The 22951-nt window shown below is 52.2% G+C and overlaps 1 protein-coding gene across 4 annotated transcripts in view; it reads left to right on the top strand.

The window, feature by feature from the left end:
• The first annotated feature begins 399 nt into the window (after window positions 1-399).
• The window catches only part of RBM19 (RNA binding motif protein 19), a 120808-nt gene continuing 98256 nt past the window's right edge, over window positions 400-22951 (top strand). For 2 of the 4 annotated variants that reach the window (XM_070386088.1, XM_070386087.1), the window contains exons 1-16: window positions 400-548; window positions 2835-3017; window positions 3393-3518; window positions 3708-3746; window positions 4017-4209; window positions 5342-5559; window positions 7212-7292; window positions 9444-9522; window positions 10807-10878; window positions 11807-12010; window positions 12541-12671; window positions 13428-13549; window positions 13990-14086; window positions 14633-14743; window positions 18922-19122; window positions 20762-20891. In XM_070386088.1, the coding sequence (XP_070242189.1) occupies window positions 513-548; window positions 2835-3017; window positions 3393-3518; window positions 3708-3746; window positions 4017-4209; window positions 5342-5559; window positions 7212-7292; window positions 9444-9522; window positions 10807-10878; window positions 11807-12010; window positions 12541-12671; window positions 13428-13549; window positions 13990-14086; window positions 14633-14743; window positions 18922-19122; window positions 20762-20891 (2023 nt within the window). In that variant the 5' untranslated portion in view covers window positions 400-512. The remainder of the gene's footprint in view (window positions 549-2834; window positions 3018-3392; window positions 3519-3707; window positions 3747-4016; window positions 4210-5341; window positions 5560-7211; window positions 7293-9443; window positions 9523-10806; window positions 10879-11806; window positions 12011-12540; window positions 12672-13427; window positions 13550-13989; window positions 14087-14632; window positions 14744-18921; window positions 19123-20761; window positions 20892-22951) is intronic. The other 2 variants (XM_070386090.1, XM_070386089.1) reach the window with 1 other exon arrangement.

Raw genomic sequence — 22951 nt, 5'->3', positions numbered from 1 at the left:
AACATTGACAAGTGATGCTCAGTAAATGATTCACGGTACCTGGCAGCCTGTCTGAGCCTCAGCCCATGTCTCAAAGACAGGCAAGATTCCCTAATCCTGCCCCCACTCACAGGGCCAGTTAAAAGCTGAATAATAATAAAATAAAACGGAAAAGATAGCTAAAACGATTTCTGCTTAAGCACAGTTCAAACACTGCTCCAGCCAGTCAATTCCCTGCCAATGTTACGAACGAGCGCCCCCTGCCGGCCTAGCCATTACGGTGTCTTACCCAGGCGCCGCCAAACAGCCTGCGCCTGTGCAGGATGCAAGCACTCAGGCCCGCCCCTTAGAGGGTGTAACTTCCTTGGGTAGGTCTTTGGCCACGCCTACTTCCGTAGAGGCGGGCTACGTCTCTAGCACGTGACTTTGTTCCGGCTTGCCAAAGATGGCGGCGCCCAGAGCGGTAGCGTGAAAGTTACTGGTGGTAGTCGCTGCCTATTCGTGCTGAAATCAAAACAGTGGGACAGTTCGCCATGTCGCGACTGATCGTGAAGAACCTCCCGAATGGGGTGAGTACAGAAACTGGGTTTGAGAATCTGAAATTGGGACCCAGCCAGAAGTTGGAGGTTGGGAGGGAGGTGCCTGGGGATTCTTGAGGGGCTTTCTCTCTCGGGCAGGGTTCCTGGATGATTCCGCAGGATTGTCGGCAGATTCATTTGACGGCTGGGAGAGACGGGTAGTGCCTCTTAAAGGTTTTACATCTGGCCCCTTGGTCCCCCAAACCTCTTTCCCAGGGAGGTGCTAGTCCCCACGTCGTGTCGAATGCCTTGCTCCCATAACCCCCTTGTTCGATCCCTTTTTTTTGTTGACTTCTGACTGAATTAGACACTGCATCTACATTCCTCTTCCATTTGGGATACTGTCTGGGAGAAAAATGGGGTGTAATTGGCTGGGTACCTGCGTTATAGTTCCCGGTTCTCGCCTTGAGGGCAGTAGGAATGAATAGTTTTAAGAAAACTGAGTGACTGTGAAAGGTTTTAAACCACTTAATTCCGTAAGTGTAAAGGGGTGGCCCAGTCATACTTGTCTCTGCCTAGAGCCCACAGAACCTGGCACTGTGGTAGGCATGCAATAAAAGCATCCCGAATAAATGTGAAAAGATAGCTGAATGTGTAGTGTCAGATGGCTAGATGCCTTCTACCCCAGAGGATTGTCTGTACGTATTTAACAGTGACCTTTCCTTGGGTGGAGAGGGCCCTCCACCTCTGGTGTGGCCAGTAAGCTCATTCCCCAAATACAAAATGTGCCATGTGGATGGCATGAGAGATCTGTACTCCTTAGAAAGAGTAAGAACATAAAGCCATTTCTGTTTCATTTTTGTGGTTTTTTACTTTACCTTTTTTTCCTCCGTGGCAGGTTGGGGATAATCACTTAACCATATGATTATTAAAATTCAGTATAAAATGAGGAGCAAAATCTTTTTTTTTTAAGGGTCTTTAAAATTTTTTTATATTTATTTGGCTGTGGGATCTTTAGTTGTGGCATTTGAACTCTTAGTTGTGGCATATGGAATTCAGTTCTCTGACCAGGAGCCCCTGCATTGGGAGCACAGAGTCTTAGCCACTGGCCAGCCAAGCAAAGACTTTTGTTCTGTCCTGTCCTCCATCTCCAAGAGTAACCATTTTTATGACTTGGCGTCTCTTGACAAGTTACTTATTTCAAAATCCTTAATGTCATCACACGGTAAGCCTGCATATTGTCAGCTCCTACTACAACTGTTTGTAACTAATTCTTTCATTTATCAGACAAGATATACAATAGGAAGAGATAGGCCATACTGAGAAGCAAAATGAGATGGTAGTTAGAGGGGAAGAAAGGGTCGCCATGCTAAAATCCTCATTCATCAGATTGAGGCATCAAGAGATGCTGTCTAAAGCTAAAGGATGGATCAGTAATAGATGGGTTTTTTTAAGATTTTTATTTATTTATTTAGTTTTGACTGTGCTTGGCCTCCATTGCTGAGTGGGGGTTTTCTCTAGTTGCAAAGCAAGTGCTTCTCACTGCAGTGGCATCTCTTGTTGCAAAGCACAAGTTCTAGAACAAGGGCTCAGTAGTTGTGGTGCACAGGCTTAGAGCTTCCACAGCATGTGGGATCTTCCAGGACCAGGGATTGAACCCGTGTCCCCTGCATTTCAAGGCAGATTCTTAACCACTGGACCACCAGGGAAGCCCCCAATAATTGGTATTTTTAAAGTAACCTGTTTAGGGTAAATGATGAAAGAATTAAAAACAATAAATAACAGAGACTGGAAGGGAGGAATGGATGATGTAGGTTTCTTATCTTTCATAGTGGAAGTCAGCAGGTAGTCTTTGGGGGTATAAATAGGCCAGGAAACAAAGTTGAGAGCTGACTGTTGGGACATAGAACGGTGCTTATGAGGAGTCCTGAAAACAAGCTGTAAAGATGCTTACTCCTGTCTCCCACAATCAGCGAACACTGTGCGGTTTACCATGTTCCGTATTTCACACATCTACTGTGACAGCATTTGTTAGATGTTTGCATCGCAGCAGCTACCGTGCTGGGCTCCTGGCACAATAGGTCTCATTAACCTCCTAGCAGCCCACAGGCCTGCAGGATTCTGAGTCTTGACTTCCTCACTGATGAAGGGACTTGGTTAAGGCCACACACAGACCAGTGTTGGAGCTGGGTTAGAACCAGGTGCCAGCCACAAAGCATGCTCTGCCACTGCCCCGCCTAAGGGGAGGAATCCCGGGGTCTCGGGTTCCCAGCCCATTTTGTCCCTTTGGCTCCGAGGCCTCCCAGCTCCTCCCTCACCATTCCTGTCCTGTCCTAGATGAAGGAGGAGCGTTTCCGGCAGCTCTTCACCGCCTTTGGCACGCTGACGGACTGCAGCCTCAAGTTCACCAAAGACGGCAAGTTCCGCAAGTTTGGCTTCATCGGCTTCAAGTCCGAGGAAGAGGCCCAGACGGCGCTGAACCATTTCAACAAGAGTTTTATTGACACGTCCCGGATCACGGTGAGCGGGCATGGACCTCACCCCTACCTGCCTGTCGCCAGGGATGCCCTGGCTCTTTCTCTCCACATGCGAGACCAGTGCCTGGCCCCTTCCAGACCGTGATGCCTTTGGTCTTCCTCACTGTTCTCAGATCCTCGTGCTTGTTAATCCCCTGCAGCATTTGTAGAAGCGGTTTTCCCCAGAGTCTCTTGATTCCCTGCGTTGGGGGAGAGGAGCCAAGAATTTGTGTGTCTCCCAAGCTCACAGGTGATGGTGTTGCCGCTGCTCCCAAATGAGAAGCTCTGGTCTACAGTGTTCACCCACTGCCCCTGGTCAGCACCCGCCTGTGCTGGGCGTGGTGGCAGGTGTCATCATCAGCCTCTCTGTCTCTCGCAGGTGGAGTTCTGCAAGGCCTTTGGGGACCCGACAAAGCCCCGAGCCTGGAGCAAGCATGCTCAGAAATCGAGCCAGTCCAAGCCGCCCCCAAAAGACAAAGACGCCATCTCCACAGAACCTAAGAAAGTGCGTGGATGGTCACTCCCGGCCATATCCCGGGTGTCAGCAGAGCAGTCACCCCGGGAAGGCAGGGTAGTGGGAGGTAGAGGGATCTGAGAATCCCTCTTGGATGGTTCCCAAAAGCAGCCCTCCCAGGGCAGTGGGGTTCCATCTCCTTTCATCTCTGACCCTCACACCTGTGCCTTCTGTTTGCAGGACGACAAGAAGAAGAAGGTCGCAGGTGAACTGGAGAAGGTGGGTCTGTCTCGGTGACCACGCAGAGGGTGGGCAGCAGAGACGGCCCTTGCCGCCCGTCTCTCCTTGCCATGTCTCTGTGGCTTCTTCGTCTTTCTGTCCAGTGCCACTCTCCCCAGGACCAACCCGCCTGGCCCCCGGGAGCCCTCTAGAGACTGGGGGAACATGGCCTCAGAGAACGTGGTTACTCTCCAAAGAGTTAGCAAGGTTGAGCCCTCCCTGACCTACTTTGCCTGTTCTCTCTTCTTCCCGCTTCTCTGGCGCCCACAGCTGAAAGACGATAATGAGTTCCAGGAGTTCCTGTCGGTTCACCAGAAGCGGACACAGGTGGCCACTTGGGCGAACGATGCCCTGGACGCTGAGCCCTCGAAAGGGAAGAGCAAGCCAGCCAATGATTACCTGAACTTTGACTCCGACTCAGGGCAGGAGAGCGAGGAGGAGGAAGATGGGGAGAACTCGGAAGGTGAGGGTATGCCCCCCGCTATAGTGTGCGCCCTGCACCTGCCCACACCTGAGCACGAGTGACCTGGGAGATAGCAGATCAGATGCTGCCCCATAGAGGGTTGATTATCCCAACCATGGGTACGTCGGACTTGATCGATCCTGGTCCCTTATCCAGTCAGTGGATTACTCACTCAAGAATTGATTGAGCGCCTGCTGTATGCCAGGCAGTGGATGTAGCAGTGAGCAAAAGACGAGAGTCTGCTCCTATGGAGCTGTCGTCCTGGTGGGGAAAGAAACAGTAAAGGAATCAGACTGATTCCTTTATTCAGTATTCAGTAAATGATGTGAATGTGAGTGCCACAGAGAGAAAGTAGGAAGTGGGGGGTGGGAGAGGCCCCGGAGAAGGGTGGTCCTTGAACAGAGGCGGTGAGGGATGAGCCTCTGTCCTTAGAAGGGGCTCACGGTGTAGCCATAAGGGGCTCAGCGTGGTGAGTGCGGTGATCGAGGGCTGGAATCAACTTCGGTTGAAAGGCAAGGGAGTGAATTTGAGGTGAGTTTTATGACTGGTAAAGTCTCTGTGCAAAGCTGGGATCCAAAGGACTCAGTGGGAGTTGGGGGGACTCAGAGAGGGTGGAGGGTGAGGAGGGGCTCCAGGCAGAGGGAAAGGCATGGCAGAGGAGTGGGAAGAGCAGGAGCCAGGGGGTGTCCACATGCTCAGGGCGGCTGCAGCAGAGGGGGCTGGCGGAGAAGCCAGTGAGCTCACCAGACCCCACGAGGAGTTTGGATTTCCCCTGAAAGAGCAACTGGGGTAAAACCCGAGCTCCTTGTTAGGCCTGGGAGCCACCGCCAGGTCTGGCTCAAGGAGTAAAAATCCTCTCTAGGGTCTCAAAAAGTCGTGAAGCCTCACACTTGGCCAGTAAGAGAGGCTGGTGAGAGAGCCCTGAAATTCTCCACGTGGAGTGTGGAAACTGTCAGAACACTGTCATTTCAGTTATTTATCCAAGGGCTTGCTGGGCACCAGTGGGGCTTGGCAGGGGCTCCTGGTCACCATGAGCTTAGCACCTAATGTGTCACACCACCACGCTGTCTGCCACCCCAGCCCTCTGGTTTGCTCGCAGCCATCACCAATTCCAGCCTTTCCATCTTTCCAGAGGAGGAGGATGGCCTCAAACCCAAGGAACCCAAGGCAGCCGTGCAGAAGGAGCTGTCCGACATGGACTACCTGAAGTCCAAGGTGGTGGCAGCTGAGTCACCGTCCTCAGAGGAGAGTGAAGATGAAGCTGTGAACTGTGAAGAGGGGAGTGAGTCAGAGGAAGAGGGTTCCTTTGCTGCCCCCGCCCAGCAGGACAGGGAGGCGGCCCCAGCCAAGGTGTGTGTGGATCTGTGAGGACCTGGGGAGGGAGACCTGGACCTCGCCTACCTTCCCTGCAGCCCCTTTGTGGGGAGCTTAATATTAAGGAAGGATAGTTCAGCAGCCTGGAGACCTGCCTTAGCTCTCAGCCCAGCTGCTTGCTTGTTGTGTTACCCCAAGTAAGCACACTCCATCTCTGAATTTGGTTCCTTTTGCTAAGAGAGAGGCTGCCTGCCCCTCCAGAGTTGGGGGGGATGTAAACAAGCTGAAAAAGGGTCTTGAATATACTATACTTAGTATTCAGTAGGAAGGTAGGCGGGTGTGAGCCCACAGTCGGCAAGAGTAGATGAAATTAACTGAGCGTTGACTACATGTGAGGTTCAATGCCAGGCATGTTGTTTGTCACTGAATCTCATGGTAGTTGTGGGGGAATGGGGTTTCTTGTCCCATTTTACAGGTGAGGAAACTGAGGCCCAGAGAAAGGAAGTGACTTGCCCACAGGCATGGCTGGGTAGTGGTGGGAGTCAGGACCCAGATCCAGGTCTGCCAGGCTCTGGAGTCTAGATTAAAACGTGGGCACTGCCTTCCAGGACAGCCACCCCGTCTCTCACATGAGGGTTCTCTTTGCTCAGGACAGCGTCCCACATCCTTTGGGTCCTCATTCCCTCTTCTCCTTCCTCCTCTTTCTCCTTTCTCTTTTCCCTCCTTTCCTTCTCTGCCCCCTCATAATTGCTGCTTCTTGTTCTCTTTTCCTAATATACATATTCAAAAGAGATAGTCAAGTGTGGCTAAGTCAGGGAACTGCGTTCAACTCCAAGCTCTGACCTGGAGCAGCCATGGGTCCCGAGGTGAAGTGCTTCTCCTCTGGCCTCTGACCTTCATGTGAGATGAGGCTCAGCGAGCCCTGGTCCCTGTGTCTGATTCCCAGGGCTCGCTGAGCCTCATCTTAGATGAAGGTCAACCCCCGTGCCTGAGTGTGCACTGAAACTCAGAAGTTGCAGGCTTCAGGGACGTATCCCACAACTCACGCAGGGCAGCGCCCCACAAAAGCACATGACTCTTTCTGCAGTGATGTTAGACCTGATTATTCATCTACTTGGGATAATTGTAAACCTTAAATTGTGCCGGAACAGCTCAGAGCAGATTGCACCAGCAAATGAGTCCAAATCAGGGCAAGTTTTATTACCCAAGGAATTAACCCCCAAATTAGGTGTTTTTCAGAGCTGTTTCAATTCTAAAATTACAGAGGACATCCCGAACCTGTAACCTCTGTAAGACTGTTTTACAGATTCAGGAGGACGGCTGTGTCTGCGCAGTGCTTTGTGTGATGTCTGGCATAGAGTAAGCCCTGACTCCGTGGTGGCACATGTCACCTCAGGGCTCCTTCCATGTCTCTTGCCCCTCCGTGTGGCCTGGGGCCCCTGCGAGCAGAACCCCCGTGAGCCAGGCTGTGGTTCTGGCCCTCATCTTGGGGCCACATGGAGTCTTGGCGTCTCCTCCGCCAGGCCCTGGCCAGACTCCGCATCCCTGGCAGGCACGATGCTCCGGGCATCGCCCGTTCGCCTAGCGGCAGGGGTTTCAGCACGCTCACTGGGACGCCCAGGTTGGCTCCTCCTGCAGCCACACCTGGGACCTCAGTGCGATCATTTCTGCTCTCTGCCATCACTCAGACCGAGAAACCAGCCAGCCAGAAGGAACCCACCACCCCCCACACTGTGAAACTGCGGGGAGCCCCATTCAACGTCACAGAGGTGCGTGCCAGGAACCGGGTGAGGCAGGGAGCCCCTGGGGAGGGGGAGACAAAGCTAAGGGTGCCTGGAGCCTCTGTTTCGCTGGGGCTTCGGGGTCAGTTGAGGACTTGAGCTGGAGGGAACTGGGGGCCAAAAAGGCTGAGACATAGAATCTCGGGCATTGTCAGGCTCAGAAAACTGACGGCTATACCGAGACAGAGAAAGACTGAGCTCCCTCATTGATTATCTATACTAGGGGTGGGCAAACTTAGCTCTGCTAAAAACTTTTAAAAAGGGACCAGCTAGTAAATACCTAAGGCTTTGTGATCAGTCTGGTCTCTGTCACCACTATTCAACCCTGTTGTAGCAGAGACAGCCCTAGATGACAGGCAATCCAGTAGGCATGGCTGTGTGCCAATAAAACTTTATTTACAAAAACAGGCAGCGGGCCGCATTTGGCCTGCATCCTATAGTTTGCTGGCTCTGAATCTACACAAGAGAGAACACTTTGTAAGTTTCCCTCCTTATGAAAGTAGTATAAGTTCAGTGTAGGAAGTTTTGTTAGTGTAGCTAAACAAAAAAGCAAAAATGACCTATTGCTGGGATGACTGTAGAAATTGCCAACCCAACTGCATGGAGAGAGGGGAGTGGTAATTAGAGAGGATCCTTGGATGCAGTACTAATGACCTCCAGGTCTGGTTACTATAGGCGGAAAGAAGGACCTTCCCAGGCAAATTGGAGCAGGCTCCTCCAAGCCCTACATCTATATCCCGTTCACTGACAACCACTAATCAATTCTGGGTGCATCTTCGTAGAGATTTTTTTTCTTTGTATACAGACACTGACCTATGTCTTTTCTTTCTAAAATGCAGTTCTACAGCAGGAACTATTTTGAAACTTACCCCCCCATCATATTATGTCATAAATATTTCTGAATATTGAATATTCTGCTATAACACCATTTTTCACGTTGCATGCTCTTCTTTACTTGGCTATGTCACGTCTTAGTTGCAGCACGAAGGCTCAGCAGTTGGGGCACATGGGCTTAGTTGCTCTGGGGCAAGTGGGATCTTAGTTCCCTGACCAGGGATCGAACCCAAGCCCCCTGCATTGCAAGGCCAGTTCTTAACCACTGGACCACCAGAAAGTCCCCTGCGTGCTTTTCTTTACTCTGGATGCACTGTGTTATATTCAGTGCTGCTGCTGCTGCTGCTGCTAAGTCATTTCAGTCATGTCTGACTCCTTGCAGCCCCATGGACTGTAGCCCGCCAGGCTCCTCTGTCCATGGGGATTCTCCAGACAAAACTGAGTTGTGTCGCCATGCCATCTCACAGGGGATCGTCTGGACCCAGGGATCAAACCCCACATCTCATATGTCTCTTATATCCAACCCCCTAAACTGAGACATGGGTGTTGTTTCCAGTCTTCTGCTGTTTTGAATAATGATGCAGTCAGCACATTTCTTGAGATCAGAGGTCAGCAGGCTTTTCTCTATCGACATCGGTGCACATTTTAGGTTTTTGTGGGCATATGATCTCTGTTGTGCTTTTTTTTTTTTTAATATTATAATCCTTTGAAAATGTAAAAGCCATTCTTAGCTTGTAAGCTGTGGGCAGTATTTGACCTGGGGGCTATTGTTTGCCAGTCTTGGCTTGTATAAATATTTTATACAAACACCTGCACGTACATTATTAAGGCTTGGATACAGAAAATCAGTCCCTCTCTGGAAGCTTGGCCAGTTTATGCTCTCTTCAACCGAGTATGAGAGTGCCTGTGAACCCTGGGCATCCCTCTTTATCAGTGCAACAGGTCAAAATGACATCTCATCTTTCTGAGTAATTTGTGGAACTCAGTAGTCATAAGAAAAAGATGGATTAATTGGCTAGATAACATTTAAAACTTCTCTAAGGCAACTTTGTACCATAAAGTCAAAAGGCAAACAGCAGGCATTTACAACACAAACAACAGACAGAACTCGTTTCTTTAACTTACAAACAGGTAAGTAGAAATCGGGAGCTATGGATGACCCGACAGAAAAGTAGAAGCAAGGATATCTTCTAAGAGAAAGAGTTCAAATGGCCCAGAAAGATGCTTGAGTTCACTGGTAATTAAAGAAATACAGACCAAATCTGTATTGAAATGGGGAACAAAAACTTTTTCTTCTCCTCACAGAAAAATGTCATGGAATTCCTGGCACCTCTGAAACCCGTGGCCATTCGAGTAGTGAGAAATGCTCATGGGAACAAAACAGGTGAGGCGGCGGCTGTTTCCGGGGGGGCTGGAGAGGCAGGTGCCTGGACCGGAAGGTTGGGACAGTGGAACTGTGGAGGTGCTTTGAGGGTAGTCGCTGTACTTCTCCTTGCGGCCCCGTCTCAGTGAATGTGACAGTGCCAGGACGGAGTCTGCCTCCTGTCCCCGCCACGGGCATGTGGTGTGCGGCTGTGGAAGCAGGCCCGGCCCCCAGGCCTGGGGGCTCAGTAATGACTGTGGCCTTCAGCCCAGGGGCTGGGGACCCCCGGGGACTGAAAGTAGGAAGAGGCCACGATCAGATTCAGGATGGCCCCCTGCTGGTGAGAGGAGGGTCTGGGGCAGGGCCCGAGGAGGCAGGTGGGCTGGGCTGGGGGCTTTTGCAGTCCCCAAGGGGAGGGTCTTGTGACACAGACCAAAACCCTGGCCTTTGGCGCAAATTATGGCCCTGCTACCTGCTAGCCATGTGTCCGTGGACACATCCCTTAACTCAGGTTCCCCAACCCTGGACCACGGATTGGTACACGTCCACGGCCTGTTAGGAACTGCACAGCAGGAGGGCAGCAGCTGGCGAGCAAGGGAGGCTTCGTCTGTATTCACAGCCACTCCCATCACTCAAATTACCGCGTTACCACAATATAACAGAAATAAAGTGCACAAGAAACGCAGTGCGCGTGAATCACCCTGAAAGCACCCCCACTCCCAGTCTATGGAAAATCGTCTCCACGAAACCAGTCCCTGGTGCCAGAAAGGCTGGAGACCTCTGTCTTAGCACGCCTCTAGGAAAGTGGGGAGGGGAGGCCCCTCTGCGGCTCTCGGGGTTGAGGCCCCTTGAGGTCGAGGCCTCTCATTCTCAGAAAGACTCCTTGGAAAGGCACCTCCTTGTCTGTGCCAGTCAGAGCCACAGGCGGTCACTGTGCAGGTGGCCCCTCTGGTGCCAAGCTGGGCACAGCCCTGCCACCACAGACACTTGTCTGGAGAAGGCCAAGGAGCAGGCACTGGTCAGCGCGGGGTGAGGCTGGGAGGGAGGCCAAGATCGCCTTTGTTCGTGACTCCTGTGGTCCAGCACTTTCGTTCCAGAAAGCCAGCCACAGGGTCAGAACTCTTCCTGCAGAGGGAAATTTGCCCTGGGGAGAGGGGAGTGGAAAGAAGAACCTGTGGGATTTGCCAAAAACTGTAGGTTTCCCTGCTGCTTCCCCCAAACACCTAGCACAGCGTGAGTGTTCCTCGTGGCGCCCAGCAGTGTCTGCAGCCTGCGGACCTCACCTTTGTCATGGTCCTTTGGCAGGGTACGTCTTTGTGGATTTCAGCAGTGAAGAGGAAGTGAGGAAGGCCCTGAAATGCAACAGGGAATACATGGGTAAGGATGCCCGCACGGTGGCAGGGGCTCTTTCAGTCAGTTACTCCGTAAGGTCATGTTAGGGGTCTGCTGTGCGCTGCCACGCACTGCCTGGGGCACTGAGGATAAGGCCCCTGCCCTCCTAGGGCGGAGATCAGGCTGAGTCTCCTGTAGAGGAAACATATCGAGAGGGGGAGAGAGGCGGTAACCAGAGGGGCTGTGCTGTGGACAGATGCAGGCAAGGGTCGGGATTGGAGGATTTAAACAGGATCTTGTCTTCTTGGACCACGTTGAGCTGGTGACATTGGAGCAGAGGCTGGAGGAATTGAGGAAGCTGGCTCTGGCTTTGTGGGGCGGGGCCGTTCCGGTACAGGGAACTTGAGGTCCAGACTTGGGAGGTCTCTGGACTCTCTACAAGGACGTGATCTCTGACCCCTCCCTGGTGTGGACAGGTGACTCAGATCCAGCCATCAACCCCTTGTGAGGACGTGAGTTCTCTTAGAGAAGGGAGTAACCTAAGGAGTCTTGCTCGCAGCCCAGGTGGTAGGATTTATTGAGTGCCTATGTGCGTGTAGAGGGAAGGTGATGGTTGCAGTCTAATCAGCTGCTCAGAGCGATGCAAGGACGCAGCTGAGCGGCACCACCAGGGTGGGGCTGTCACCCGAGATGATTCCCAGGGCAGCGCCAGGGACCGGGCCCTGGAATCAGGAAGATGCAGCCTCGTGACCCAGGCCAGCTCCTGCAGGGCTGAAGCCAAGCTTGCAGGCTGAGTGACATTCAGGCCCGGCTTCAGCTGGGGCCACTGCCCTGCTGAGCAGAGCCTGGCATGCGGTGCCATCCCCAGCCGCCTTCGCCGTGGCCTCTGGAAGGCAGCAGCAACGATGAATCTGGAAGCTGGGAGGTTCCGGGCCTCCCCCCGGCCGGGCCCTGACGGCCTTCCCTTGCCCAGGTGGACGCTACATCGAGGTGTTCAGGGAAAGGAATGTCCCCGCGGCCAAGGCGCCCCTGAAGAATGGTGCCAAACCCTGGCAAGGCCGGACGCTCGGGGAGCATGAAGAGGAGGAGGACCTGGCCGACTCCGGGAGGCTCTTCGTGCGGAACCTGCCCTACACCAGCTCTGAGGAGGACCTGGAGAAGCTCTTCTCCAGATACGGTAGGGTGGTGGCCTCCGGCTCACTGCACGCACCTAGGGCAAGTGGCCTGAGTCCCTGTCTGCCTAGGCTTAACCTTGGCCTGACGACTTCCCTTGCTGGTCTCAGTTTTCTCATCCATAAACTGGGCTTCATCATCTCTGAGCTGCTATCAGTCAGACAGGTTGTAGGTAGAGGAGCTCGAAGTCCTAGATAGCATCACAGCCACCGTTTGTGATCTGAACCCAGACTCCCTTAGCCCTCACTCATTAAAACTCAGAATTGACGGGGTTGGGTATGGTTTTCTGAGATATCCCTGGTGTCCAAACTCTGACTTTGGTCTTGGAAGCCCACTCACTGTGTGTGCGAATATGAAGTGCTCTCCAGTCTGAATTCTGCTGTCTAAATAGTCCTCCTGTTTAGTTCAGCAGCCGCCTCAGCTCCACGCTCTCACTGGTTAAAACCCCTCCCCTGACTAGTGCCCAGCATTTTCCTGCCCGGAGCTCACACCTGGCCCTTGCCCATGGGACACTGACGCCCTTCCTGCCCGCAGGTCCCGTGTCGGAGCTGCATTACCCCATCGACAGCCTGACCAAGAAGCCCAAGGGCTTTGCCTTCGTCACCTTCATGTTCCCGGAGCATGCTGTGAAGGCCTATGCCGAGGTGGACGGGCAGGTTTTCCAGGTGATGGCCTGTGGGCTGGCGGACGACTGGTGGGCCCAGGCGGTGGGAGGAGGCCGTGAGTGTATGCACATGCACGTGTGCAGGCACGGACATGCAAGCCAGCTTCTAGGGACACGCACCTGATGCCCGTGAAGCCACCTCCTGATCTGAGCTGCTGGGAGGGTCCCCCCCCCCAACCCCACCCCGAGGGCAGGGTCTGCTCAGTTCTGGTCCCTGATTTAGTGCCTAGAGGAGCGCCTGGCACATAGTAGGCCTTTAAAAAGTGTTTGTGGATTAAATGAACATGCTCTCCAGCTTGAGAAATACCACTTGGAGGAGGAGGAAGGAAGGAAAGGGTTTTGAACCGGGCATTGAAACGGCCACAGTATAGAATGTAGGAAGCTTCTCTTTCCAAGTAGCGTGCTCGGCGCACGCGCCTCCCTTTCCTGTCATTCATTCACTCGTTCATGATCTGTTGATTCCCTGCAGGCGCCAGGCCGGACCTGATTCTTGCCCGCATGGGGCGCACATGCTCACAGGGACAGGGTAGGGTGGAGAGCCTACAGGCGTTACTTACAAACTGCGCAGCGTGCTCTTTAAGGCGGCATCAGACCCCTGTGCTAACCTCATGGGTGTTCTGCCCAAGGCTCCCGTCTTAAGACAGAACTCTCAGCGCTGGTCCAGCCCCCACGTGGAGAGGCCAGCGTCCCCCAGGCAGGATGTAGAAGCACTAGCCCCCTGCCTGTCCTCACCTACTTCCTCTCGTCCCCACTCCAGGGCAGGATGCTCCACGTGTTACCATCCACCATCAAGAAGGAGGCCAGTGAGGATGCCAACGCCCCGGAATCATCGTCCTACAAGAAGAAGAAAGAGTCCAAGGACAAAGCCAACAGCTCCAGGTCCATACCCGCCTCCGACCCGGGCTTCCCTGCCCTCGTCCCTCCTCTCCCTGCCCCCTGGGCTCCCGGCTCCTCGTGGTGACCTTAGCCCCTCATCTGTAACCTTGTTGCACCTCAGTTTCCCCATCTGTAAGATGAGGAGAATCAGAATCAGTGGTGCCTCACTTTCATGGTGTTGTAAGGATCAAGTGAGTTATTGTAAGTGAACCACTTGGTCCCTAGTGCGGAGTGAGTGCTTGACGGACCTGAGGGGGTGGTAGTATCATCGTGACTCCGTTGTCTGTGGGCCCTGGGGGTTTGGCCTACACCAGGGAAGACTGAGCAGAAGGAGGCTTTGGGGACTTAGGGAGGCAGGCCCAGGAGCTCCTTTCTTACAGGCTTTGCATCTGAAAAGAGCTTCCCCTATTCACCATCCGTCTGATCTCTTTGTCCTGCCTCAGCTCTCACAACTGGAACACGCTGTTCATGGGCCCCAACGCCGTGGCCGACGCCATCGCCCAGAAGTACAGCGCCACCAAGAGTCAAGTGTTCGACCACGTGAGTGGGCGCCCCATCTGACGTGTCCCCTGCTCTGGGCAGGGGAGGGGGTGCTCTGGACCTGCTCTTGGGGAGTGGTTCTGGGTGGGAAGGCAGCAGGGCCATAAAGGGCAACAGTCCAGCTCTTCTTGAACCTTCCACCAGAGGAGGAGGTGAGGTCATTAACCAAGGCGCCCTGCATTGGGGTGATAACTTGAAGAAAGCTTCAGCCAAGTAGGGGGACAGAGTGAGAGCGAGCAGGCCGCTCAGGGGTGAGACATTCTAGCATAAATTGAACAGAGGGTGAAGCTGAGTCTGTATAGAAGCCCCGAGGTATGAATGAACTTGACATGAGACCCTTACGTACGAGTGGAGGGGTGAACATGGGGTCCTTGATTCACCCCGACAGACGTGGAACCCAGAACCATCAAGTCAGCGGGCATCCACGGGGAGCATCCATAGGGTCTCACTCTATCCATGCCTCCTCCTCAGACTGTTAGGAGGTGTGACAGCTGACCTGTTGCCTGCCCAACAGCCGACAGGGCACCTTCCCTTTCCCTCCCGCAGGAGACCAAAGGCAGCGTGGCTGTGCGTGTGGCCCTGGGAGAGACCCAGCTAGTCCAGGAAGTGCGGCGTTTCCTCCTCGACAACGGGGTCTGTCTGGACTCCTTCAGCCAGGTGGGTGCCCTCAGGGGTGGGGGTCTCAACATCAAGGGACGTGGGCAAGGGTTGGAGGGTCAGGTCTGTCAAAGACGTTGACTTTGCAACTGTCAATTAAAGTAAGAAAGATCATTGGCTCAGACTCCTGGCCTGTCGGAGCTGGATGGTGTCTCTTGGGGGCTGATAGGCAAGAGTTTCTGCACACAGGTTGGGTGTGTGTGTGAAAGTCGCTCAGTCGTATCTGACTCTTTGCGACCCTTTGGACTATACAGTCCGTGGAATTCTTTAGGCCAGAATCCTGGAGTGGATAGTAACCTTTCCTTTCTCCAGGGGTTCTTAACATCCCAGGGATCAAACCCAGGTCTCCTGCATTGCAGGCGGATTCTTTACCAGCTGAGCCATAGGGGAAGCCCAAGAATATTGGAGTGGGTAGCCTATCCCTTCTCCAGCGGATCTTCCTGACCCAGGAATCAAACCAGGGTCTCCTGCATCGCAAGGCAGATTCTTTACCAACTGAGCTACCAGGGAGGCCCTTACACAGGTTGGGGGGAGCCCTGAGCACCCTTCATTCTGTCGCTCCTCTGCCCCGCTAGCGCCTTACTAAGAGTACCTGTGGTGTGTTTGGCGGCTGAGACCTTTCTCGAGCCACGTTGGGGGAGGGTCCTCTACGTGCTTCTGCCCCACTACGTAGAGGTTCTTAGGTGTCTGGACAGTGAAGTCTTCGAGGGCCTGTTGTAACACCTGACGTCACCACCACACACCACCCCCCAACACACACACATCGTTTTACTAGGAACCTGAGGTCCGGGGGCAGAGATGGGAGGACCAGAAGGTCAGACAGTGAGTCTGTTGTAGGAGCCTGGACTCAGTCTCAGGGCTTTACACCCCCAATCTGCAGTTTCCTCAACTTCACCAAACCTTAGAGTTTCACCATAAAAGAATGGTTCAGATGGAAGGACAGGTAGCTAGTAGGAGGATAATTAAATGGTTGGATGGTAAGTGGGTGCATAGAAAGTGGGAATGATGGGTAGGGGCATCTCGTGGGTGAGTGGATGGATGAATTCAGAAAATGTGCTGGTCTAACGTTCACTAGGGCTTCCCAAAGCACTCTTTGACGTTTATGTGCTTTATTAATTCTTTCACCCTCATTACAACCCCGGGGAGGCAGCACCATGTGCTCCCCTTGTACAGAATGGCCCATAATCACAGATTCACTCGTCTTGGGTCACGGTGGAGCTGGATTTGAATGCAGGCCCGAGTGTCCATGCCTCTTAACAGTGCGCTCTGTGACCTGAGTTACACTTAAACACCCAGTGGTGCCCAGCTTTCCCCCGCTGCCGATGGCTTCTGTCCCCTTCTCCTCACTCAACCCTCACAGCAACCGCGGGAGGCCTATAGCTGAAAGGTGGGTGTTGCCATTAGCCCAATTTGGAGATGCACAAACTGAGGCCCTTTAGAAGAAAACAGAAGCAAAATACTCTTTGACATAAATCATAGCGGTATCTCTTTGGATCTACCTCCTAGAGCTATGAAAATAAACAAATGAGATCTAATTACACAAGAGCTTTTGCACAGAAGAGGAAACCATGATCAAAACAAAAAGACAAGCCACAGAATGGGGGGAAATATTTGCAACTGATGTGATCAACAGGGGATTAATCTTCAAAATAAATAGCTCATGTAGCACAATATCAAAAATCAAATATCAATATCAGCCCAATCAGAAAGTGGGCAGAAAATCTCAGTTGACATTTCTTCAAATGAGACATAAAGATGGCCAAAGGCACGTGAAAAGATACTCAGCATTGCTAATTATTAGGTAAATGCAAATCAAAACTGCAATCAGGTATCACTTGACACTAGTCAGAATGGCCATCATCAAAAAAATCTCCAAACAATAAATGCTGGAGAGGCTGCGGAGAAAAGGGAACCCTCCTGCTCCCTTGGTGGGAATGTAAATTGGCACAGCCACTATGAAGAACAGCATGGCGGTTCTTTTAAAAACTAAAAATTGAGCTACCATACGATCCAGCAATCCCACTCCTGGGCATATATCTGGTTACTGCTGTTCAGTCACTAAGTTGTGTCCAACTCTGTGACTCCACGGACTGCAGCACGCCAGCTTCTGTCCTCCACTGTCTCCTGGAGTTTGCTCAGATTCATGTCCATTGAGTTGATGACGCTATCCAACATCTCATCCTCTGCTGCCCCCCTCTCCTTTTGTCGTCCATAATTTGAAAAGATTTATGTTAACATTCAGTGAAGCACTATTTGCGATAGCCAGGACATGGAAGCAACCGAAATGTCCGTCAGCAGATAAATGGATACAGATGTCCACATCTAGACTGGAATATTACTCAGCCATGAAAAAGAATGAAGTCATGCCATTTAGAGCAACATGAAGGGACCTGGATTATCATACTAAGTGAAATAATTCAGAGAAAGACAAGTATGATATCACCTACCCGTGGAATCTTTAAAAAATTATGTGAATTAACTTACAAAATAAACAGATTCACAAACTTCCAAGAAAAGCTTACAGTTCCCAGGGCAGGGGATGTGGTGGGGAGGGATAAATGAGGTTTTGGGATTGACACGTACACACACCACTGTATATAAAATAGATAATCAACAAGGGCCTTCTACTGGAGGGCTCCCTGGTGGTCCAGAGTGGTTAAGACTGCATGTCCACTGCAGCGGGAGTGGTTTTGATCCCTCGTTGGGGAACTAAGACCCCAAGTAGTGTGACCAAAAAAATGCCAAAAAGTACCTACTAGGGACTTCCCTGGTGGTCCAGTGGTTAGGCTCCATGCTTTCACTGCAAGGCACATGGGTTCAATACCTGGTCTGGAAACTAAGATCCCACAAGCCACATGGCCAGAAAATAAACACAATTTAAAAAAAAAAAAAGGACCTACTGAAGAGCACAGGAAACTCGATATTTTGTAACTGCTTATATGGGAAAAGACTGAAAAAGAACGAATGTATGTATAAATGAATCACTTCACTCTAACCTGAAAACTAACACAGTGTTGTAAGTCAGCTGTGGTGTTGTTTAGCTGTACAGTCATGTCCGACTGTTAGTGACCCCCCAGGCTCCTCTGTCCATGGGATTCTCCAGGCAAGAATCCTGGAGTCGGTTGCCATTTCCTTCTCCAGGGAATCTTCCAGACCCAGGGATTGAACCCGCATCTCCTACATTGGCAGATTCTTTACCGAGTATACTCCAGTATAAAACAAAGGAAAAGAAAATAGGCCTAGAGGAAAAGCACTTGATCAGAGGTTTCAAATTAGACCTGTGGCTGAGTTGAGACTTGTACCCAGATAGACCCCATGCCTGGAATTCTTCCTGTTAATTTTTTCAGCTCTTGCACTCCATCTGCCATTCATTTTTAAGAAAATAATTTCTAACGTTAGCCAGCTCATGCTGAATCAGTTTGCTTATGTCAACTTGATAGACTCTTTTCCCGGAATGATCCATGAAATGGGTGTCGTGTCCCCGTGAAAGGTGATCAGCTGAGCCATAGCCGAGGGTATGTCTCAAGGTCGGACACCTGGTATCTTGGTTTGGGTTCTTCCAAAAGCCAGTTCAGAGACAGATTCAAGCACAGGTAGTTCATTGAACAGAACACACAGGCAAGAACGGGCGAGGGGGCAGATGAGCCCAGTACAGGCTGTGCTGCTGGGGTGGCAGGCTGAGGCTTTCCCGGGGGGAACACTCACCCAATTCACATGGGAGTTGTCCCACCCAAGGGACTGGGGATGTACCAACTCCAGAGGACCATGGGCTGCTCCCACTCGGTGTTAACTCCTCACACATGTGGCAACAGGTGATCTTCAGTTTCTGGCAGAGGCCCTGAGTGCAGGGATTCAGGTCCCGGCCCTGGCTGGAGTGTTCTGGAAGGTCCAGCTGTGGTGAGGCAGTGTCAGAATCTGCCTCGCCTCAGAAGTGGAGGGGCTGGAATTTGACCCGGCGGGGGAGGGGGGTACAACCCTGGAGCCCTCACCTTCATCCCTGCCCCTTATCCCCCTCCAGAGAGGGTAGGGTTTCCTGGGCCAGCTTCCTGAGGGCCTGGTACCCCAGGTCTCACGTGGGCGCCTGGTGTGGGTTTATCCACCCCTCACTTGCTGCCAGTGGGGGTCCGGTGAGTCCCTTCCATCGTCCCACCTGAGCTGTCCTGTCCCCCTCCCTGCAGGCTGCTGCTGAACGAAGCAAGACCGTGATCCTGGTGAAGAACCTCCCTGCGGGCACCCTGGCAGCTGAGCTGCAGGAGACCTTCAGCCGCTTCGGCAGCCTGGGCCGCGTGCTCCTGCCAGAGGGTGGCATCACAGCCATCGTGGAGTTCCTGGAGCCGCTGGAGGCCCGCAAGGCCTTCCGACACCTGGCCTACTCCAAGGTAGGGCCACCCGAGCCCCGCTTCCAGGAGGGGACAGAGGGAGCTGACGGATGGGCCATCTTGGCATAGACCTTAGACCCGGCGTGTGCTGGAAACCACCGTCACTGTCGGGACTGCAACTGTCACCCTGCCCCTGGGAGCACCTTTGGATGGGAAATGTGAAAGGCAGGCTACACACATCCCCCGGGAAGCCTGCCTTGGTTCCCTGCCAACCCTGGGCCCCTCAGCTTTCTAGTGCCCCGTGAACTTGACCATCATCCATGCTGCTTTGGATGGCTTGTACCTACGATTAGTTGAAAGCCAAAAGGCAGGCTTCCTCCTTTTGGTGTATGCTAAGTCACTGCTGCTGCTGCTGCTGCTAAGTCACTTCAGTCGCATCTGACTCTGTGCGACCCCGTAGACGGCAGCCCACCAGGCTCCCCTGTCCCTGGGATTCTCCAAGCAGGAACACTGGAGTGGGTTGCAATTAAGTCACTGCAGTTGTGTCCAACTCTTTCTGACCCCGTGGACTACAGCCTGCCAGGCTCCTGTGTCCATAGGATTCTCCAGGCAGGAATACTGGAGTGGGTTGCCATGCCCTCCTCCAGGGGATCTTCCCAACCCAAGGATCGAACCCATGTCTCATGTCTGCTGCATTGGCAAGCAGGTTCTTTACCACCAGTGCCACCTGGGAAGCCCTTTGGTGATTACGGAAAAAATATATGTATTAGTGTATTCCTTTCTGTGGTTGCCATGATAACACTAATTTAGTGGCTTAAAGGAACAGAAATGTTTTCTCTCACAGTTCTAGGGGTCTGAACACTGAAACCAAGCTGTTCAGGGGCCAAGGGTCATGCTCCCTCTGAAGGCTCTTGGAGGTGGGGGCATGGATCTTTCCTGGCCACTTCCAGCGTTTGGTGGCTCCAGGCAGCCCTTGGCTTGTGTCTGCATGACTCCAGTCTTTGCCTCTGTCCACACAGCTTTCTCCTTTTCTTCAACTGAGATCTTCCCTCTCCTTTTCTCTTACACGAACTCTTGTCATTGGATTTAGGGCCCTCCCAAATAATCCAGAGTGACCCATCTCAGAATCATTTACTTAGCAAACACTTTTCCACATTCAGAGGTTCTGGGAGTTGGCACATGGACTTACCATTGGAAGGGCCACCATGCAACCCGCTGCAAGAAGCTACTGTCTATCAGGCTCTTCAGTGCTTTGCAGACCGTTTGTCTTGTTTATCCTTAAAAAAAAAAAAAAAAAAAACAACCCTCTGCACGTACACGTGTGCACGAGCACGGTCTGTGAGTGTGAGTCTGTGGAAGGAGAGAAAGCCGGCTGTCCCACAGCCTGCTGTACTTCCTCCAGGGGGCTGCCCTGTGTCCATGGTTCTGCCCCCAGTTCCGCTTCCCATTCACACCCCGTTAGAGAAGGTTGAGGGGACACAGATGTGTCCAGTGACAGCAGATGCTCTGACTTCTCCCCTGAACCCCGAGGTGCAGCAGCGGCCCCCTGTTCTCAGGGCTCAGGCGGCACATAGGGCTCTAGGCTGTGCCCCTCCTCCTGACTCCACTCCCTGAGGTCAGGGAAGAGGGTCACCATACTCTGAGCCTCAAGCTCTTGGTCTCTGTTGTGAACTGAGTCCCTCTCCCCACTTCTCTGCAGTTCCACCACGTCCCCCTTTATTTGGAGTGGGCTCCAATGGGCGTCTTTTCCAGCCCAATCCCCCAGAAAGAAGAACCCCAAGATGCACCAGCGGAACCAGCGGGAACAGACAGGATGGAGCCAGAGACCGGTGAGAGCTGGGTCTGAGATCACGGTGTCCTAAGGCAGCAGGCAGGGGAAGGACAGAGGGCTGGGGGCAGCACCAAATTGTGTATCAGGTATTTGGTTGAAAATTTTTTTCATCCTGAGACTGGTGGGTGGGTGCCCGACTCTTGGATTTTATAGGCACAAAAAATGTCCTTAAAAAACAGAACATAAAAATGATGGGTATGGTTAAGGTAGGCTGACTTTTTTTTTTAATATAAATTTATTTATTTTAACTGGAGGTTAATTACTTTACAATATTGTATTGGTTTTGCCATGTATCAGCATGAATCTGCCACAGGTATACACGTGTTCGCCATCCTGAACCCCCCTCACTCCTCCCTCCCCGTACCATCCCTCTGGGTCATCCCAGTGCACCAGCCCCAAGCAACCAGTATCATGCATCGAACCTGGACTGGCAATTCATTTCATTGTGAAAGGGGAAAAAAGGCAGGTAGAATCTTTTAGGAGCGATTCAGAACAGAGCAAGAGAAAACAGCCTTCTAGTTCATACATCTGCCAGGATAGGTGAGCCTGGCTGTTGGGAGAGAGACTCAGTCTCTGGGTCCTTGGGATGGTATGGCGCCCTCTGGTGTCCAGTGACTGCAAAGGCAGGAAAGGGGAGGGACCTGAGACCCCACCGGCTTCACGCTTGGGTGGGGAGGGGGCGCTGCTGGTGCTCAGCAGCACAGCTCTTCCGTGTCAGCCCTGTTGTGCAGATTGAATTTTAAGACAACTTGCTGACCCTGCTCCCTGAATGTCAGGAGTGTCCCCTGTAATTGTAATGTCCCCTGCATGCCAGGTGTCCTCTAGGGGACAGTGCAGCCCTCGATTGAGAACCACTTGGTCAGAGGCCTATGATTCCGTCCTAGAATCTGAGATCTTTAGAGGGGACCTGGCAGCCCCTTAACCAGACAGTAAGATCTTGCCTGGGGACCTCCCTGGTGATCCAGTGGTTAAGACTCCAGGCTTCCACTGTAGGGGGCATGGCACAGATTCTATCCCTGGTCAGAGAACTAAGATCCTATGTGCTACACGGTTTGGCCAAAAATAGATAAATAAAAACGAGAAACAGTTTTTTAAAAAAAGATCTCGCCCATCGGTAATATCCCTCCTCCTTACCCCCATCTTATCATTAGGTTGCCAGTTTATTCAAATAAGGATTAAAGAACTGCATCTCCCATCTACCCCTAATAAAAGAATGGGTGTTATAGGAGTGGGAGAAGTGAGCAGTGGGAAACAAAATTCTCAGATGAAAGAACAGCCGTTTAACTGAATAGACCTCGCTGGTCACAAACCTCCCTAAGCTGTCTGCATTTCCCAGTTCGCCCTGGATTGGTAAAACCGCCTTCAGGACTGGCCCGGTCGCTACAAGGCATTGGGAGCCCCTGGACAAGAAGCCTCGTTTCCGTTAGGAAGGAAAAGTCCTCAGTCTCTGCTTTGTGGGGCCCCCAAAGCACCCCTCCCCATTGTGGTTACCAACCATGGATACAGATCTTTCAGAAGTCCCTCAGTAGCCCCCGTCTGTGAGTTATTTTTGTCTACAGATTGGATTAGCCTTCTCTTCCAACCTGCTTATGCTCTCTTCAAAAGGAATTTTCTTTATGTAATCACGATTTCTTCTTAATCAGCCATCAGCCTCAAATTATCGTCAACTTTGATTTTTCACTTAAGTTATTAAACTTGGACGTGACTCTTGTTTTTTGTCCAAAAGCAAGTCGTCCTTTAGAGCACGGATTTGCCAGGAGTGAGGGTCCTGGGAACAGACCAGCGGAGGCCTCTCCCTGCCTTGGTGGGATCGCTGAGCGTGGTGGCTGCTGCCACGTGGCTGCGCCCTTCTACACCTGTCCTGGTGCTCCCCTCCTGTCTCGCCATCCTTTTCTTCTGTGGTGCTCGTCACAGTTTGTATTTATCCTGTCTATTCATTTGTTTCACTTGCTTAACATCCATCGCTGCTGGGTGCCAAGCACCCCGTGGGGCCCCAGGCATAGGGTGGCTCAATGAATGTGAGTCGAAGGAGTGAATGAATGCAGGAAAAGGGATTTC

This window comes from Bos mutus, chromosome 17, assembly GCF_027580195.1.
Source record: "Bos mutus isolate GX-2022 chromosome 17, NWIPB_WYAK_1.1, whole genome shotgun sequence".
In the NCBI taxonomy this organism is placed as follows: domain Eukaryota; kingdom Metazoa; phylum Chordata; class Mammalia; order Artiodactyla; family Bovidae; genus Bos; species Bos mutus.
This window is presented reverse-complemented; position numbering and strand designations above follow the sequence as displayed.